This window comes from Nyctereutes procyonoides, unplaced genomic scaffold (genome assembly GCF_905146905.1).
Source record: "Nyctereutes procyonoides isolate TBG_1078 unplaced genomic scaffold, NYPRO_anot_genome, whole genome shotgun sequence".
Taxonomy (NCBI): Eukaryota; Metazoa; Chordata; class Mammalia; order Carnivora; family Canidae; genus Nyctereutes; species Nyctereutes procyonoides.
The window spans coordinates 49,371,077-49,392,072 of record NW_026575121.1 but is presented as its reverse complement, the minus strand read 5'-3'; the positions used below and the strand labels follow the sequence as shown (position 1 = coordinate 49,392,072).

Sequence of the window (20,996 nt, the reverse complement as noted above, 5' to 3'; positions counted from 1 at the left end):
GTTTTTTTTTTAACTTGAACACACACACACACACGCACACACACACACACACACACACACACACACACACAGAGCTAAGAAAGCCACTATCAGAGACCTCCATCCTACCTTGAAATGTCAAATGATCCACCTTGCAATGCATAGGGGTAAAATGTACTCTCAATCACACCAACAGTCACAGAGGCGAAGTGTACTGAGACCACTGAGTATTTCTGCATTTTGAATTAGTATTCTGTTGCTACCTGCTGTCTCTGCCTGTTGCTTACCTGCTGTCTCTGCCTTCTCACTTGTGCAAACTGAGAAAGCATCAGCTGCCGGTCAAGCAGCTCCATCCTTTGTTGTCTCTGGATGTCTACTGTGGCTCCCATCCCGATTCTGGCTTCAGTGGTGGGTTCTGGAGATGAGAAGATAGGCTCAAGTGTCCAAGAAAAGAACTTTGCCATCCATCTGGGAATGCAGAGCACCTGCTGGAGTTGGAACACTTTGCTGTTGTAGCAGATGCCTGATATCTGAAAGGAGAAAAGTCCAACTGGATTGTTTCAACGTAATGATATTAAAGAACATAGTAACACAGAAATCAATAACCATAAAATACTTCAGATGCTATTTTTCTTCATTTTAGTAGCATTGGGTGATAATCAAAACTCCTTCTAAGCTGCAGAATAGGAAGCAGTACAAATCAACAAAAATTTAGTCAGTGAACAAATTTGTTTTTATTAAGCTAGAAAAGAGAGCAAAATTCTAACCACTTAACACTCAACGAACTGGTAAAATATTTTAAAAAACAATATTTTCTTAAAGCCATACGAGATCTGATTATCAAAAACACTTTCACAGTGTACTAACTCTGTGGTTACTCTTATTGGCAGATGGCCATCAGAGACAGGTACTGGCAGAAAACAACTTTAATGGCCAATGATGTGATCCAGCATATAATAAATTTATCACAAAATTAGACAATCTACATTTTGTTCTAATACATTTTTCAAGTACTGATTTTTCTAGTTTCAAAATCCTTAAAAAAAATAAAATCCTTGACAATACTAATTCACAATTCTCTTTACAAATAAGCCTATTTTTCATCTTTAAGGTAATTTGTACAGTAATAGACATCTAAAGATTATGGTTTTCTAGGTTAAAATGAGTATGGCTATTCCTTTGTAAAAAAAAAAATAACAACTTGAATTTTGTGAATTTGATTTTGAGGATAAGAAGTTGAATTATTCTCACCAAGTTAGAATGTATTTGACAATGTGCTAATAGGAGAAAAGTACACTTTAATGTTTTCTTAATACAATTTAAATTAATTAGGCAAGAATTTGCTGAGCATCTACTATACCCCGGACACTGTTGCAGGCACTTAGAGGTCAGTGGAAGACAAGATCAACAAGGCCCTACTCACAGAGGTAATAGTGGTCAGTATGGAAAATAGGGAATAAATGAGCAAACATCAAGCAAGTTCTGTGAAGAAAACAAGTGGCCTGGAGCAGGGACCGTCTGTAGGTCAGGTGTCAGGGAAGCTTTGGAGGAAGTGACATTTGAACAAAGCTCCTCAGGATAATGGGGTGGGTGCCAGGGATTTGAAGACTCAGAGGAAGAACCTTTCAGCCAGTGCAAACAGCACATGCGATGCAGCAATGGGCCTGGCAGCATCTATTCGAGATCTCAGTGGGATATCAAGTGGGCAGTCAGGTCCACACATCTGGAACTCAAGGGAAAACATAGCAGAGGTAAGGATTCAGGGCTCACAGGCACTGACGGTGGTTAAAGCCCTGGGATTAGGTGATGGCAAGGGCATGGGACAAACAGCAAAAGGGAGAAGAGGATGTAGATTCAACGCAGCAATTCTCTGTGCATGGACAAAGTGGGAGAGGCCAGTGATGTCACCTGGAAGTGCTGCCAAGGGAGAGGAGAAAAACTAGGAGGGCTTGGTATCACCGAAGTGAAGAGAACAGTTTTAGGCTGGGAAAAGCCAGCTATGAACCATGCAGCTCCAGGTTCAACCAGGCCAGGGAGGAAAATGAGCACTGGATTTGGTGAAATGGAAGCCCTGATGACCTTGTAAGAACAGTTCTGGTGCAGTGGTAGGAGCAAAAGACAGACTGGGACCGCGAGAAGAGACGATGTAGAGGACTTTTGGTTTCAAATCATTTGTATGCCACTTCTCTCAAAAACAATACAGAACAACAAAGAAAATGGAAACAAATTCCACACTCAATGAAACTAGAAAGCATCTACAATCCTGAACCACACTAACAAAATGGAAAACACGCTGAGTAATGGAAGTGATTTCTAATGGGAAGAAAGGTAAATCCAAATGCTGGCAAGGTCCCCTGGAGCTTAGAGAGCCTCATTGATTAGAGGCACCAAGGACTGTGAAGGCAGGAGGGAAGCAGAGTCCTCCTTAACTCTGCAGGAAGGAACCCTGAATCCTGCCCCTACCCAATGTAGCCCATATCCACCCTCTCTCCTTCTCAGGGAGAAGGTAAAAGCTCTGTAGGGTGTGAATCAAAGAGGCTTTGAAGTGGGCAGAGCCTGCCCAGTGGGGAGGCCCAGGGCTCTGCCCATAAGATTCCAGACAGAGAAGAGAGGCCCTCAGTGTAGGTCTCATAGAGATTCCAGAAGAAGACTATGGGGGGAGGTGGGGAGAACAGGACAGTATTTCAAGAGATAATAGTTAAGAGTTCTCCAGAATTTATAATAAAGAATGTAAACCTTAGATTGAAAATGCAAGAGTCCCAGAAAGGATAACAAAATGAAATTTATATCTAGATGCATTGTAGTGAAACAAATAAAAAGTCCTTAAAAGTTACCAGAGATAAAACAGACTGCCTAGAAAGGAAAAACAATTATCTACAGAACAGCAAACTGTTACAAAAACAACAAACAAACAAACAAACTCTAAAATGCATTTGGAGGGCAGCCCTGGTGGTGCAGAGGTTTAGCGACACCTTCAGCCCAGGGCGTGCGTGATCTCGGAGACCTAGGATTGAGTTCCACATCGGGCTCCCTGCATGCAGCTTGTTTCTCCCTCTGCCTGTGTCTCTGCCTCTCTCTCTCTCTCTCTCTCTCTCCCTGTCTCTCTCATGAATAAATAAATAAAATCTTTAAAAAAAATAAATAAAATGCATTTGGAATATTTAAAGCTTAAGTTTAAAAAACATAATGTGAGAACGAAGAAGCCAGACAAAAAATGCATATATTATATGATTCCACTTTTGTGAATGGATCAATCTGATCTATCTATCCAACTGTCTATCCATCCACACATCCATCCATACCAAGGGCAAAAACGAAGGAGCAAAGCATGAGGGTGATGACCGTCTGTCCTGGGAGAGCTGTCACAGGAGCAAGAGGCACCAAGAGGCTTTGGAGGCTGGCAGTACTCTGGCCTGTATGGGTTTTTATGGGTGTGTTCACTTTATAGTGACTTGTTTGGTTTCATGACATTTATAGTTTATGAATATTTGGGGTGTGTGTGTGTGTGTGTGTGTGTGTGTGTGTATCATAATAAAAAGATTTTAAAATAAATCAAAGGATCCAGAATGGCCAAAGTAATTTTAAAGAAACATAATAAGGCTCATCAGATTTCAAGATATGATATAAAGTTTGAGTAATTAAAATAGTGTGGTCTTTATGTGGAGCTACTCAAATTGACCTAAAGAAGAGAGCATAGAAAGGCTTCGGAGGAGAAGGGCATGTGGTACCCAGCAGAAATGGTAAGTTAGAGAGAGCTCTACATCAGGATAAAGATAAAACATCCCCCCTTCCCAACATCATCTGTAAATTCCCAACAGATGAAGGAAACAAATAATTCACTGTACTTGAAATATTTTTACACAAAATACAGAAGGCACATCTTTTTGACACTGAGATGGGAAGAATTTTTAAATAAGGACCAGACAGCACAAACTATAAAAGAAAACATACAGTTATTCACTTTATAATTTAAAAGCTATAGTATGCTAAAAGTTACCATAAGTGAAGCCAAAGGACAAGTAAGAGCCCAGAGAACACACTTAGAATCCTTGCTGCCAACAAAGGTAGTATTCAAAACACATAAGAGAACTATAAATTTCTCAGAGAAAGACAATCAATCCAACTTAAAAAGTGGGTGAAAAGGCAATTTCAGAAAAGGAAATTCAAAAGGCCAACAAACACATGAAAAAGACGTTTACCCTCACTTGTTTTTAGGGAAATGTAATGTTAAATATAATAATTGGGAAAAAATGGAAAAATCTGGGATCAAGTTTTGGTGAGGACAAGGAGAACTCCAAATGCTCACAGTCCTGAGGGAAAGTAAAGTGGGACAAACTCTCCAGAAAGCAATCTGATAGAACCTAAGCAGAGCTGAAGCCATGCTTTAGGGAATACTCAACTGCAACATTGTATGTAACAGCTAGGAAATGCAAACAAAGTGTCCCCAGAAGAGGACTGGCTAAGGACTGGTTTATAAACATCAATTAAAATAAACTCAGTCTACATGTGTCAATATATTTTTAATATATCATACATCCTTCTTTTTACAAGATTCCAAAGCACAAGATAATAGTATAGACTATTTATGGGTACAAACTTGCATCGTAAATACAGAAGCATGGAGGGTAGATTTTTCTATGACAGGATGGGGAAACAGAAGGGACGTGCAGGGGAGGCACTATCTGTGTGTGTGTGTGTGTGTATAAATTTTTTTTAATAAACAAAGAGATAGTATGTTATGGCAAAAACACATAATGGACTGGAGGCAAGGATCAGAAATTCCTTTTCTAAAGATCTGGGTATGAAGGAAAACAGAAAATGGGACTGTATCACATTGATTTTGCTTAAGACAGAATATTGTTATACACATAACAAAATATGAAAATAATTTATCAGATTAGAACTGTGAGACTTGAATTATATAAAAAATTTAAAATTTTTGTTTTTTAGCTTCAAAGCCTCAACCATGAATGTGAATTTGTCCATTTCTTCCTTTAGTTCCCTTTTCATTTCTTGTCTGTGTTCAGAAACAGTTATTAGGTACACATACACTTATAATGGACCCTTTTATCATCACAAAGTGATCTTCTTTGTTTTTAGGATTACTCATACAGAAATCTATTTTGTCAGGTATTAATGTGGCCATTTTGGCTTTTTGCTTCCATGATATATCTTTCTTTATCTTCTGACTTTCGACCTGTTTTGTATGTCTGTGTGTAAAGTTTGTCTTATTGACTACATATAGCAGCTCCTGGGTTTTCATTCCAGATTGACAATCTCTGCCTTTTGAATGGAGTGTCTAAGTGTCTAGCTCTTCAGACTTACTGGGCTTACTCTGATATCGGTGGATTTTGCTATTTGCTTTCTATTTGTCTCCTCTCTCTCTTTTTTTTTTTTGTTCTTTGTTCCTCCTTTCCTACTTTCTTTTGTGTTAAGCTAACATTTTAGTATTTCACTTTCATTTGTTTATTGGGTTTTGTTTTGTTTTTTAGCAATACTTCACTGCTTACTTTTCTTGTGTTTGTTCTGCAGATTACAATATCTACCTTTAACTTACCATAATATGCTTAGAGTTAATACTGAATTATTTCAAATAAATATAGCAAGCTTAAAAGAGTACAGTCTCACTTAACATCATCCCTGTCCCATATGACTTTTTTGTCTTATATATTACACCTATGTGCCTTATAAATCCAGCAATATGATATTATTTTTACTTTATGCAATCATGTGTCTTTTAAAGAAGTTAGGAAAAAATAATGAAAATGCATAGCTGTTCCCTCTACTTAGGGAGTTCACAATTTATCTGGGGTTCTTAATTTGGAGAGTGAGGGAGTAGTTCATAGGTTCTTTCAAGGAATTGATGAAAGCTAAAGACTTTCACTTTCCTGCCCGTGTCTACCCCTGTCCCCCACCATCATGTATATACACTCACCAAAATCATGTATTCAGTTTTATTCGGATCATTCTGTGAACAACTATGATAATTTATAACCCCAGTAATAAACAAATACACCACTGCAAATTCTGGCAGGGATAAAATAGGGCTTTTGTGCTCATTTGCTTGAATTTCATCCTAATGGTTCACTTCCTATTTGAATGTATGCTCTGGAAGAGGAAGAACTGTGGTTGGTTTTAATCAGTTTGGCTTCTGAACCTAGAATAGTGCCTGGTACATAGTAAGAACTCATTAAGTATTTGCTGGGAAAATGGCAAATGAATAAATGTTCTTAAAAATATACAGTATTTCATATTTCTTTTAAAGGAAACTGGAGAGTTGCCAACAGACACATTCTTGGTGCTAAGTTTCCACTTTCCTATGTTATACAAAGATAGAGTTCACCCATCCATGCATTTGGTACACCAGCATGACCTCAAGTTGTCCACTAAATAAAGTACTATCCATAAATGTTTTAGGTATTCATAAAGGATTAAAATATGAAGAATTTAAACAGTTTAATTTCCTATAAATATTTGATAATCACCATCCTATTCTATGACAAGACTGGATAAGAATCACTATGTTAAATTTTCCCTGAGTTAAACCTCATTACTACTGAGAGCTTTCAGAGAATATCACTTATTATTATGCTACCTTACATTTATACATTACTTTTAACTTTAATTTTCATTATCTCATAAACCTTTCATGTATTGGGACTTCTGAATGAGAGATTTCTTGAAACACTCTGTTTGTGAAAAAAGAGGCGTTAAAAATAGACCATATGCTCAGATTTGCATGTCAAGAAGCCAGGGGAAACACTAACAGAGGGGCTCTGTAGGCCCTTAGAGCAGGAAACCAAAGGTCAAGCTGGCAGGCCCAACGATAACGGACAAAGTAGTAGCACTGGTCTCCGGAAGGCCAGGAGTGAGGTCCAGGATGACCAGATATAGTGAAATGGAACAAGTGTGAGAGAAGGCCAGCTGGAGCCAAAATCAGCGCATTCAAGCAGCAGGAATCAGGAGCCCTGGCCTAGGAAAAGAAACTCAGAGGTCAGGAGACCAGAGAGCATTCTGGGCTACAGGCAGTTGAAAGCCTACACCAGAGAGCCAGGCCACAGCCCTGGGTTAGTGCTAGGAGGTGCCCATAAGCCAACGGAAGCTATTACCTCATAAATCTGAGTGTACAACAACAGGAGATTGTTTTCTTTGAGCCATTAACAAACATGGATGTCTTACATTTATTCTGATTTTTCAGATTATTAGTCTGTTTAGAAAGGAAATCATGAAATGATAAGTAATTTAATAGGTGAAACCCTCTTGCTTATAGAGAGTAAACCTCAAGTGTCCCCTGGTCCTGCTTAGCATTAGTATGAAACCACAGCAGACAAAGGTGAGAAACCATGACTGGGCAATGACATCCAGGTGTTTGATGATCTCTTTTTGCAGACAACCGTGGCTGAACAAAAACCTGCATGGCCAACTAGAAACCATGGTCCTGGAAATGTGGATCCCAACATTCAGAAGCCTATCATCTGGGACATCTGGGTGGCCCAGCAGTTGAACTTTTAGCTCAGGGTATGATCCTAGAGTTCCGGGATTGAGTCCCGCATCGGGCTCTCTGTGTGGAGCCTGCTTTCTCCCTCTGCCTATGTCTCTGCCTCTCTGTGTGTCTCTCATGAATAAATAAATAAAATCTTAAAAAAAAAGAAGCCTATCATTTAATAGGACAACAGAATAAACACGAGGAGCTGTTCTCCTGGGGAGAAAGCACTGCCTTCTTAAGACAGGGATGAGCTAAGGGAACAAGCATCCTTTTGCATCATGCAGACCCCATGATACAGACTTCATATGTATTCCAGTCCTGAGGAAACCAGACTGACTGAGGTTTCTCATCTAACATTTATTCTTTCAATACATACTTACTCAACATTTATTATGTGCTAGGCTGTGTTCTAAATGCTGGGATACAGTAGGCAACAAAACAAAGAAAATCCCTGTTCTTAACAGACCTTACATTTACATATTCCTTTTCATCACTAAAAATGCTAAAAAAAAAAAAAAAAAAAAAAAAGGAAGAAACTTTGGAATTATCTTTTTTTTTACCCAAAGAATATGTATACAAATTAGAGATGCCTAAAGTTATTTCTGCCATTTGTGATTAATTATGGAATGATTATTCTTTTCCTAACAGACAGAATCATGTGGCTTTAGCACTTATTGAAAGAGTCTTGCAATCTTGTTCTTTGTGAAGTGCAAAAATGATTCAGGTGAACTTCCTATAGCTCTCATCTCTTGTACTATCATCTTGAAGCATCTAATGAAAGCACTGGATATCTTGATTCTTGGGAGGTTACACTGGAATAGGAACAGAATTAATTAGACTGATCACAGAGTCTTTGTTTCTAAATAAACTGTATTAGGAGGCTGCTTTAAACTTTTGCTTTCGGAAAATCATGCATCAGGATTATCAGGTTAAGTGTGCAAAGCAGAAAACCAGAAATAACAATAGCTTAAATACAACAGAAGTTTATTCTCCCTCATGTTATAAAAGCTCTAACTATCTAACTATCTTAGCTGCACTCCAGGTGGCAGAGGGAAGAAAATTAGGACAGGACAAAAGGCTACTTAAAGAAACCTTCCCAGAAGTCCCACCAATATGTGGGTTTACAGCTCACTTGGCCAGGACACAGGATTTAGTGTGATGGCTATACCAAATGCAAAGGAAACTGGGAAGTGTGCTCTTTCAGTTGGAGGCACTGCTGCCCCAAATAAGATGAAGTTTCTGCTACTAATGAGAAATTACATCAGGAGACAACTAGAGTCTCTGGCACATGCAAAAAGCCTTCATCAGGTGTTAAATATAAATACCTTTTAGTATTCCTTTTAACAAGGAGACCACCTCCCTTTATTTATTTACTTAAAAACTCAGTTCTTTTTTTTAAATAAATTTTATTTATTTATTCATGAGAGACACACAGAGAGAGGTAGAGAGCAAGGCAGAGGGAGAAGCAGGCTCCCTGTTGGGACCTGACCCCAGAACTCCAGGATTATGCCCTGAGCCAAAGGCACACGCTCAACCACAGAGCCACCCAGGCGCCCTGACCACCCCCCCTGTAAAATTATATTCACTTTCATAAACTGATTCAAGAAACTAAAATTAAGGAGAAAATAGGCTTATTCTGAAGCTTGTTTCTTTTTTTTTCTAAGATTTAACAAACAAACAAACAAACAAACAAACAAATAAATAAATAAATAAAAACACAGAGAGGAGAGAGAGAGGCAGAGATACAGGCAGAGGGAGAAGCAGGCTCTATGCAGGGAGCCTGGTGTGGTACTTGATCCCCGGTCTCCAGGATCACGCCCTCAGCTGAAGGCGGCGCTAAACCTCTGAGCCACCCGGACTGCCCAGCTTGTTTCTTATATTGGTCTCAAAATAGCAAAATAAAAATGAATGTGAAAATGGAGAATGATGTATGAATTTGTAGATACAGACTCAATGGTGAAAAATTCAATGCTTTCTAAGGCAAGAATAAGACAAGGATATCTATTCACCACTTTTATTTAACATTGTGTTAGAGGTTTTAGCTAGTGCAATAAGATTTAAAAAAAAGGCACAAAGATAGAAAGAAGTAAAACACATAAACAAAACATATTTCCTGATGACGTGATCATGCATGTAGAAAACCCTAAAGAATCCACAAAAAAAGCTACCAAAAGTAATAAATACAGCCAAATTACAGGACAAAATAGCAATATACATAAATCAACTATTTCTATATATCAGCAACAATTGGGATAAAAATTGTAAAAACAGCTCCATTTAAAATAGAATCAAAACCCACAAATGCTGAGGAATACATTTAATAAAAGAAATGCAAGGCCTATACACTGAAAATTTAAAAACTGTAAAGGGGGAATTAAAGACTTGCTAAATAAATGTGGAAATATACCATGTTTGTGGATTGGAAGACCCAATATTATTAAAATGCTTCTATTTAGTTATCTATTACTGAATAACAAATTACTCAAAACTCAGTGGCTTAAAGCACTAAGCACTGATTACACACACAGTTTACAAGGGTCAGACACCTGAGGGCGGCTTCATTGGATGGTTGTGGTTCAAGGTTCCTCACCAGGCTGTAGTCAAAGACGTCAACCTATCTGCATTCATCTAAAGTTTGCGCTAGGAATCCCTGGGTGGCGCAGCGGTTTAGCGCCTGCCTTTGGCCCAGGGCGTGATCCTGGAGACCCGGGATTGAATCCCACGTCGGGCTCCTGGTGCATGGAGTCTGCTTCTCCCTCTGCCTGTGTCTCTGCCTCTCTCTCTCTCTCTCTCTCTCTCTCTGTGACTATCATAAATAAATAAAAATAAAAAAAAAATAAAGTTTGCGCTAGACGAACTGGAGGATCAGCTTCCAAGGTGGGTCCAACACATAACTGGCACGTTAGTGCTGATTGCTGGTAGGAGGCCACAATTCTTTGCCATGTGGACCTCTCCATATTGCTGCTTCAGTGTCTCTGGGACATGGCAGCTGGCTTTCCCCAGAGCAAATGATCTAAGAGGGAGCAGGATGGAAGTATACATGTTTATACAACCTGCTTTTAGGAGTACACACCATCAGTTCCACTACCGTGAATTGCTAAGTATAGCCCACACTCTAGAAGGGGAAATTGAATTCCATTTTTTGAATTATAAAAGGAGTTGTGGGCATATTTTAAAACCATCACAATGGTAGTTCTGTCCAATTGATCTATAGTTTCAATGCAATCCCAAATAAAATCTTAACTGCCTTTTTAAATTTTAATTAATTAATTAAAATTTTAAAAGATTTTATTTATTTATTCATGAGAGACGGGGCGGGGGGGGGGGGCGGAGGCAGAGACACAGGCGCAGAGGGAGAAGCAGGCCCCATGCAGGGAGGCTGACGTGGGACTCAATCCAGGGTCTCCAGGATCACGCCCTGAGCTTAATAAAGGCGGCGCTAAACCACTGAGCCACCCAGGCTGCCCTGCCTTTTTTTAAAAAAGAAATTATAAGCTAATTTAAAAGTACATTTTTCCAAATGTACTCAATGTTCCAAAAATAGCTAAGCCTGTTTTGAAAAATAAGAACAATGTTACCTGATTTCAACTTAACATAAAGCAAAAGTACTCAAAACAACAGAGTACTGGCATAAGGACAGACATATAAAGCTTTAGGATAAAAAAGAAAGTCATGAAATAGACCCACACTGTCAACTGATTTTCAACAAGTGTCAAGGTAATGAAGGAAGCAAAGAGTTTCTTCAACAAATAATGATGGAATGATGCTACATATCGGTATGAAAGAAAATAAATCTCAACCTTTACCTCACAAGAATTACACTCAGATGGGATCTTAGACTTAAATGTAATAGCAAAAACTATTACATTCTAGAAGAAAATACAGAATAAAATCTTTGTGGCATTGGATTAGGAAAGATTTCTTAAATAAGACTTCAAAAGCAGAAGCTATTTTAAAAATTGAAGACTGAATTAATCAGGATGAAAAACTTTTGTCCATAATAGTTAGGGAAACAAAGAAGCAAGCCACAGACTGGGATAAAATTTTTACAAAATATATTCAACAAAGGGCTTATATGCAGAATATAAAAAGAATTCTTTTAACTCAATTATGAGACAAATGTAACCTAATGAAAAAGTGTGTAAAATACCTGAACAAATACCTCATAAAGGAAGCTACAAAAATGGTCAGTAGGCACAAGAAAAGATGTTCAAAACATTAGTTATTAGAGAAATGCAAATTAAAGTCACAAGTAACACTACATGCCAACTAGAATGGCTCACGTTAAAACCACTGACAAGGCCAAGTGTTAGGTAGCAGGGACGTGGACCAACTGGAACTCTCATGTATTGATGATGGAAATGGAAAATGGTACAGCCACTTGGTAAAATCATATTGTTATTTTATAATGTTAAACATACGTTTATCACATGACCCAGCAATTCTCCTAGGTATTCACCCAAGAGATGTAGAAGTCTACTATGTCCACACAAAAATGTATGGACAGATGTTCACAGCAGCATTTCTCAGAACGACTCAAACCTGGAAGCAACCAAATTGCCCATCCACTGGTGTATGGACAAGTTGTGGTACAACCATACTATAGATTAGTACTTGTAGTAACAAGGAATGAGAGTAATAAAACAAAGATCAATCTCAAAAACATTATGTTAAGTGAAAGAAGTAAAACACAAAGGGCTCATACTATACAATTTCAACTATATGAAACTTTAGAAAAGGCAAAAGTATAATGACATCAAGAATATGAGTGGTTACCTGGGGATGGCAGTGGCAGTTGAGTGAGACAACAGAATACAAAAATAAAAGGAATGAAATAATGTTCAAAGTGAGTGGACTGTTTTCTACCTTGATTGTCACGTTAGTTACATGACTATAAAATTATCTGCATTGTAGTGGTGATTACATGATACAATTACCAAAATTCACCAAACTGTACACTTAAAACTGGTGAATTTTATTGTATATAAATAACACTTTACTAAGCAAAAGGCAAAAAAGTTTTCACAGGAAAATGAATGTGAAGATCTAGATATCTAGATATCTCTAGATCCATAAATCTTTTCAATTTTATAAAAGAGGTAGAACTTTAGCAGACTAAAACCAATATTCAGCAACAAAAACTTCTGGTATCTTAAAAATGTTCCCAGTTAATATGAACTAACATGAGAATTTTCTGATAATAAGCTATACCATTGTTTATAATTAACAAATTCAAAATCACATGCATTCATTTACCATAGTCCTTTCCTACAGGTTATAATCAAGTTAGAAGAGAAGTATCAACACAATCAGTCCCAAAGAGGAAGGAACATTGGATGCTTCAATTAAAAAAAAAAAAAATCAAGGGACACCTGGGTGGCTCAGCGGTTGAGCATCTGCCTTCAGCTCAGGGTGTGATCCCGGGGTCCAGGATCAAGTCCTGCATCAGGCTCCCTGTGAGGAGCCTGCTTCTCCCTCTGCCTATGTCTCTGCCTCTCTCTGTGTCTCTCATGAATATATGAAAAAAATATATTTTTAAAAATAAAATAAAAATGTAAAAACCGTTTAAAGGGCCAAAATTGAAAGCCTTGCCTCTTGATAGGAAAACAATGTGAAGACCCTGTGGGAAAATGATCTGTGATGAAACGGTCATGATAATCTACCAGAGATCATCTAAAATTTAAAAGTATGGGTGTTTTCTTGGTAATCTTATCTTGATCTTCCTTTCTTTGACCAGCAGCACTACTGAACCAGGTTAATATATTTTAAATCATCCTTTAAACTTTTTCAAAGCCATTTTAAAATTTCATTTTCTTGTACATGATAATGCCAGAAACACAAGGCAATGAACTGTTTGCTAAAAGGTGGGGTCTGAGCTGCATTTTTTATCCATCACATGGAGGACAAGTTAAATACCTTGATCCTACAAGAGCAAGTACAGCTAAATGCTGCAGTCTGCACATCAGGAGGGTAGTAGAGGCTGTCAATGGGATAACATTTTCTTGGATATTGTTAACCCCACAAAATACATAACTAAGGCTATGGAAATCTGAGATGTGTCTTTGGCACCTGTGGGTACTTTAAAAATTTCTTCATATTCAGGATCTCCCTCGAGAATCCTGTCTACGTTTATGATGAACAGGGCCTCATCTTAGCAGTATAGTCAAGGGAAGACCTAAGGATAGCTTTGTGAGTGTCTTGTGGTTGAAAGAGACATGGAGGAGTGCCTTGAAAGGTACAGTGGGAGACACTGGACCCATGGACTGAGACCAGAACACCTGGCCTTTGGTCCTAGTGACATCATCCATCAGTTGTACAATCTGAACTTTAGCCACCCCATCTTTGAAATCTTTAAAATGGGAAGCCCAGTTTCTCTACCACAGTAGAGATAACCTAGCAAGGCAGTATGCACTGAAAGTATCCTGATGGTCACAAAATATTAGTGTTTAACAGCACAGAAATTATTTTGTGAATTTTGTTGATACCGAATTTTGAAATTCTATGATTTTTTATAGAATGTAGATAAAATATCATTGTGTTAGGCACTGGGGATTATAAAGAATAGTGTATAATTCCTAAATTGAAAGATAGGGCTGACTCAGAAAAAGCTTCAGAGTCAGGACTTAAATGAATAAGATTTTGCTAGGAAAAGAAGGAATCTAACAGTGAAAGAAGGGATACAGTTGGAAGAAACTGCGTATGGTTATACAAATCTACCTCTTAAGAGCATAAACACTATTGCTAGAAGACCTGCTTTTGAATTCTGTCACTACTACTTATTAGCTTGTGTTCTTAACAAATCACTTCATCCTCTGTGCCTTAGTTTCATCTAATAGTCCCTACTTCATCAGGTTTTTACAAGTGCTAATTAAGATCATACTTATAAAGTGCTTAGAAAAGAGCTGTATTAGTCTGATTTCTCTCGGCTACACTGTGGGTAACAAATTATCCCAAATTTCAGCAGCCTAGAGCAAACACTTCCTTCACACTCATCGTGCATGTCAGCCACAACCATGCTCCATGTGTCTCCTTCATTCTAAGGTCTGGGCTGAAGGAGTAGCTTCTATCTGGCACATGCTTTTCTCACGGCAAAGGGAACAGAGGAAAGGTGGAACTGTGCAGCAACTCTTAAAACTTCTGCTTGAGAAGCACTCATCACTTCTCACATTTCAGTGGCGAATGTAAGTCACAGTGTAAAGCCTGATGTTAACAGAGTACGCAGAGGTCCTGCATGGAGGCCCCCAGTACAGAGGGGCTGCAAATATTTTGAACAAACAAAAATATTTGAATGAATAACATAATCTACCACAAGTGCATGTACACAGTAAGTGCTATGTGTTTGTTACGGAAAAATTAGTGACTGCACAGTGGCACAGAATCCTGAGACAGGACAAGATGTTCAGAAAAAGTTAAACTTAGTTTCTTTGAAGTATATGGTGCATAGGGGTTAGATTGGTACACAAGGAGGACAAATTTTGAAAGGAGGCTAGGTTTTTACCTATAGGTAAAAAATTAATTGCAACAATAAAAACTCTACACCTATATTTTATAAGGCACTTCTGTGACAGTTTTATCAAGACATTGGCAATAATATTTTCTTTGCAATGAACATGTAAAAATTAAAGTCTACTGGTCACTTCCTCCCTGTAGATACCTGATAGGACATTTGTACTGTCAGCCCTGGATTGAGCTACAACTGTCATGCCAGGGCAGAGGACAGAAGGTTTTTTTCAGTAGGTCCTGGCTACCTGTGGTCAGGATGGGGGATGGGGGCAGAGTGAGGGGGTACGGAGAGGGCGCTAAGAGAGAAGGAATGAGTGACTACATACAAGAGAGAAACTGTGCACGTGCACGTGTGTGTGTGTGAGTGATGCACAATGGGCTGATGAGCACTCCATTTGATGTTGGAATTTATAAATGCCACATTAACCGTAAGAAGGTGAAAGCAGCCTCTACAGCTGGATACTTCCTGGGAAGTAACTAATGTTTTCCTTCTATAAGTGGCCTTCCACAAGCCCAGCCAACCCTCACAGCTCCAACAAGCCTTGACATCCCTCTGCTATGTCTGTCCTCATTTCAGTGAACTGCTGGAACTAATCTCAATCCTTAAAATTCCACTGAAAACTCTGGGTATCATGGGAGTTACCTGACACACTCTACTGTACTGTTCTTTGGTGAATCCAGAGAAGAAATATAAGGGAAGAAAGAAAAAGGAAAAGGAAGCATGAAGAGAACAAGACATGAAAAGCACAGAAAGGAACAGAGGACCCCACACACATTCCCATTCACCAGAGAGCAGTCAGGTCTCCAAAACCTACTCCACACAAGTTTGGATTTCCACTGATGATGCTAGTTCCATAAGCTTTCCCCTTAATGGTCCACCATGACTTAGAAAGGCAACCAACGTAAGGTTCTGTTTGATGCTTTTTCTTTTACAGTTACCGTAAGACAATGTTTTATATTTTTTCTTTTAAACTATTGTGGATAGAAGAGAAAAAAGTAATCACAGCCCACAAATGAGGCATCCTGACTCCTACAAGACTGCTCACTTTTCCCTTCCTCTTTTCTATGATTTACAAAGACTAATAAGACTTCTATAATCTCCCATCGTCGTGAAGTTTTTTGTTTGAAAAGCTTTAAAGATCCCTACTGTCTACAGAAAAAAATACACAGACACCATATTCAGACTCCTAAATAATCTGGTGTTGATCTATGTTTCTAATCTCATTATTGGGTAGGACAGATTTTTTTTTTCACATTAAGGTTGCTTGATCACAAGATAAAGCCTGGTATATTGTATAGAACAGGGAATGAACACAGGAAATGGGTAGGTTGTGAAGGGGAGCTGAAGGGGAAAAGCCTAAAGTCCAAGAAATACAGGCCTGTCTGCTATCTAGCCCCCAAACAGCTTGAAAGAGTACCAAATGATGATAAATATGTGAACTGTAAAAAGAAAATTGGCAAAAGTAGGCTCTTTCTGTTTTAATCATTCCAGAATCAGCTCAGGCCCCAGACTTCAACTTTCGAGAATCTGGGTACATCCCAGTGGTAATGACTCACTACTATGATTCATACGATGGCAGAAAATGAAGAAGTGCAGGGATATGGACAGCCCAGAGGTTCTCTGCAGAACCACAAAAAGAATTTAAATAAAATTCAATAAGTAAACAATACATTCTTTAAGGAAAAGAAGTGTTAATATGTAACATGATTAGAGAACCTGTGACGATGTGAAGAGTGTCCCCGATCTTTGAAGGTCTCTTACCAAAGATACTGAGAAGATGAGTCAAACAATGGGGAGAAGATGACAGAAGGAGGTAGATAAGAACATCGTCAAAATTCATGCTTAAACGGAGACATTTACCCTTGGCTGCTATCACCAAGCTTTCCAATTACAGTTTTGCAGTCTTTCACGGAAACAATCGTATTTTAAATATTAAGTGGTGGTATTAAAAACCAGAATTGTCAAAGGAGGGAGGATTCAACATAAAACACGTATCAGTGTTATATGTGATTAATCTCAGAATGATTTTTATCTGTAATCCTGAATACCCCTGACGCTTTCTGGACAGCAGGCAGAATTTCTGACAGATCACAGAATGGAACTGAAGAAGGACAGTTGTTAGTTGCCTGTCAGGCAACTGGTGAGCTGAACACTTTCCCCCTCTAACCCAGGAAAGAAATTTGGTCCTCGTTTTTCTCCGTGACATCACTGAACACAGAAAGTGGGCTTCCAACTAGAAAGTACTGTCTTGACTATAATCTATTAACCTCTCTCCTTTCAATCAGTGAGGTATTTTATTATTTTTTTTAAAAGATTCTATTTACTTATTTGAGACAGAGAGTGCATGTGAGCATGAGTTGAGGGGGGCAGAGGGAGAGGCAGAAGCAGGCTCCCCACTGAGCAGGGAGCCTGACATGGGGCTCGATACCAGAACCCTGGGATCATGACCTGAGCAGAAGGTAGACACTTAGCTAACTGAGACACTCAGGTGCCCAATCAATGAGGTGTTCTAAAGTTATATATTCAGAAATATTTACAATCATGTAAGAATAAGTGACATAAGGAGAGATAATAACTAGCCTAACCAAAATAAACCCACCAATAACTAAATAAAATAAAGCTGAGGCTGGCAGCTTTCCAGAAAACCATGAGTAAAGTTTGTGGTTTCTATGACAGCAGATACACATGACTTATGTTTTACACAAATGTCTTTAAAAAAAAAAAAGGCTCTTTCTCTTAATAAACACTTAACTGCCAGATTGAAATAAAATCACTTCCTTAACACACACAGTATGTCAGGAGAATTATTGATTTCAATGCTGAAAGGTGAAATTTCATTAGCAGGTTTCCTAACATTCTTCCAGAATGTTGAATGCCATCTGTGCATTTCTTCATGATAGTAAGAATTATTTTCTTTTTAGTATTTTATTTAGCATAAAAAAAAGGGAAGTCACTTGATTTATATGGGAAGAGGAGAGGAGAAGTCACGTTGAGCAACAGACATCTGGCTGTGGCTTTGTGGATCTCAGAATTTAATTCTACAATCAGTAGTGTGTAAAACAAATATTTACAAATAATTTTAATTCCCTCTTTTATAATTATCCTTATCTAAAGTGTACTATATTAAATATTTCATAATAAGAACATGGCTTTCTGGAAAAAGTCAGAAATAAAATATTCATTAAATTCATAACTAGCACCAACATTAGAGCATAAAGGAAAACTGGCTATGATTATCCTGATATTAATCATTGTAAATATATGTAGTATCATCTAATTGTGGTGGAATAATAATGAAAAGTAAAAGTGATATGAAAATTTATCAGATTTGTGTTCATGGTAGGTCAACACTGGCTGAATTAATCACTATAAAAAGTGAAATCTCAGTTGACTCAGAAGAATTCATTAATGGGGGATTATTTAAGTGCTAAACTTTGGGAATTACATTCCAAATACTGAGCAATTTTACTTACTCTCCTAAACAAGAGTTTTTTATGTTAAAAATTTGTTATTGTGGAGCCTGGGTGGCTGAGTCAGTTAAGGGTCTGACTCTTGATTTCTGCTCAGGTCATGATCTCAGGGTTGTGAAATCAAGGCCCATGCTTAAAAGTCTCTCTCTCCCTCTCCTTCTGCCCTACCCTCACTTCTTTCTTAAAAAAAAAAAAAAAAAAAAAAAAATTCCAACAATTCCATATACATCATCCAGTGCTCATTACAAGACATTGGTTAACTATATTGGAATTAAAATAAAAACGTAATTGAAAAAAAAAAGCAAAAAAATGAAATTTAAACAAGTATCTACCACCTGTTAAGCATGTGTACTGGAAAAGACTACACCACAACATGAATATTTTAGATTTTAAAAAGACTACAAAGAGATGACAATAAGGCAACATCCAATTCTAGAGCTCTGAATGTCACAAAATTAAACTTTCTACAGTGATAGCAAGCATCTAATTTAAAACCAGAAGTCTGAGAACAATAGAGAAATAAAATGAGATGTCTTAAAACAAATGTCACATAATGAGTTATTAAAGAAGAGTTTGGGTAATAAGAGCCAATCAATCAATAGTAAACTAACACAATGAAATGGAATATAGTCTGGTACTTCTCAAATTCTTAAGTGCTTTAGGAAAATATCCAAAAACAGGGCTCAAGACCATTCACTGCTAAGAGAAACACAGTGTATTATGAAAGAAATGGTGGGTTGTCATGACACTTACATTGTGAGAGCAATAGGCTATCTATCTATTGTTTGCAGGCTGGCGGAGTAGCTGTTAATCAAGCTGGCAGTTTCAAGTGGGAGCAGATCAGGCCGAGGAGAGCCTGGTGATCTTGCCCCACAGACAGAATCTGACCTCACAGTCACCAAGTCACTATAAAGTCTTAGGAGCACCAAGTGGCTTGGATAGTTTAAAGACCACATAATGGAGGTCAGTGCTGTGGTCTTAAAGGCCTGGGTATCGGAGATGGATTTCGATGGAGGGAAAAACAAAGTGATTTCAACTTTCAAAATGTGGGCTGGCAGTTTGGGGAACAAAGGACTAAACTGTATATGAAAAGAATGAACATAGAAAAGAAATGATACAGAGCACATAAATGAGGGAGAGAAATGAGCAGCCCTAACATAATGACACAGGGGCCCCAATCCCACTCACCAGAGCAGACAAGAATAAATCATGATAACTTACTGACAATTCCTGTAGGAGAGGGCATGGTTATTTCCAAATCCTTCCCCTGCGATGTTATATACACCATAATGAATCCTTTCTGCAATTCTCTTAGTCTCTCCCAAGAAAGAAATTAAAACTGTATTCCATATACATAACTATAAACTTATTTTTATACAAATTTGGGAGTGCAAATTTAAGTCATAAATGAAAGATAAAGCCCAACTTCATGTTCTAGATGTCTTTTTAAATATCTCATAAACTGATCAGAGTTTAACACAAATGCTTAAGAAAATGAAATGAATTAAATTAAATTTAAAAGAGTGGAAGGGGGATGAGTGAGATGAAGGCATTTTTGCACGTGGGTGAGGACACGACCTGATCCTTGAGTTCATCCCTGCTGCCTGCCCTGGCTGCGTACCCCGATGATTCTCCTGCCAGTTCCAGCCCACCTGACTTTCCATTTCACCTTATTTTTCCCTCTGCATGACAATGTCTCCTTATAAAACAACCAGAACATCTCTTGCTATTTTTAGTAAATCCAACTTCATTTTTTTGGTCTTTTTCCTACTAGGAGTTCGACTCATTAAGGTAATTTTTAAAAACACTAACAAAAAACTCAGCTAAAACTTTCATCAAAATTACCTTGAAAACTGAGACAAACTGCCCCTCATCTCAACTGCTTGTATAACTGTCCCCTTTGCATTAATAAGGGAGCAGCACAGAGATGGAACTGACATGGTTAAAAGAAAGTTGGAGACAACTGAATGTGAGCCATAATCCAAACATGACATTTTTCCTAAAGTTGCTTCAGAAAAGAGAAAGAGTAGGGGGAAGGGAAATCACACTTACAAGTCCACTTATGGCTACAATCCAGATGTAGGAACCAGAGGTGAAAAGCTACAAAAGAAAAAAAAGGCAACTAGAAATGAAATTGAACCGCCAGTTACAGCATACTTTTGTTTTTACATAATTACGGTGATAATCATTGAAGTATTATTCAAATGTCTCTTAATATAAACAAGTAGAAAATTAATAAACATCAATTCTGTCATCCAAAAGAAAATGATATATTATTATTATTTTCTTTTTTTTAACCAAGCTCTCAGCTTTTCCATAGCCTAAAACAGACTAACTAAACCTGGCCTACTCCCACACAAAGAAAAATAAGTGAAATTCAAGCAGATTCTTCTTTACAAATGGACATTAATTGATTTAAATCAAATGAAATACCACATACAAAGAAATTATTACAATCAAGAACATACAAAATACGTAGTCACATCCCATGCTTGGTGTTGAATAATGACAAGTAATATTAGTTTACATTATTCTCTCATTTTAATTTCTTATCACT

At 37.8% G+C, this 20,996-nt stretch overlaps 1 protein-coding gene across 1 annotated transcript in view; it reads right to left on the bottom strand.

Annotated features, from left to right (window-relative positions):
* Positions 1–20,996, bottom strand: part of UBAC2 (UBA domain containing 2) — a 174,912-nt gene that overhangs the window by 43,812 nt on the left and 110,104 nt on the right. Inside the window, exons 6-7 of the mRNA XM_055335998.1 lie at positions 20,492–20,539; positions 267–509 (exon numbers count right to left, since the gene is read on the bottom strand). Of these exons, the coding sequence (XP_055191973.1) occupies positions 267–509; positions 20,492–20,539 (291 nt within the window). The remainder of the gene's footprint in view (positions 1–266; positions 510–20,491; positions 20,540–20,996) is intronic.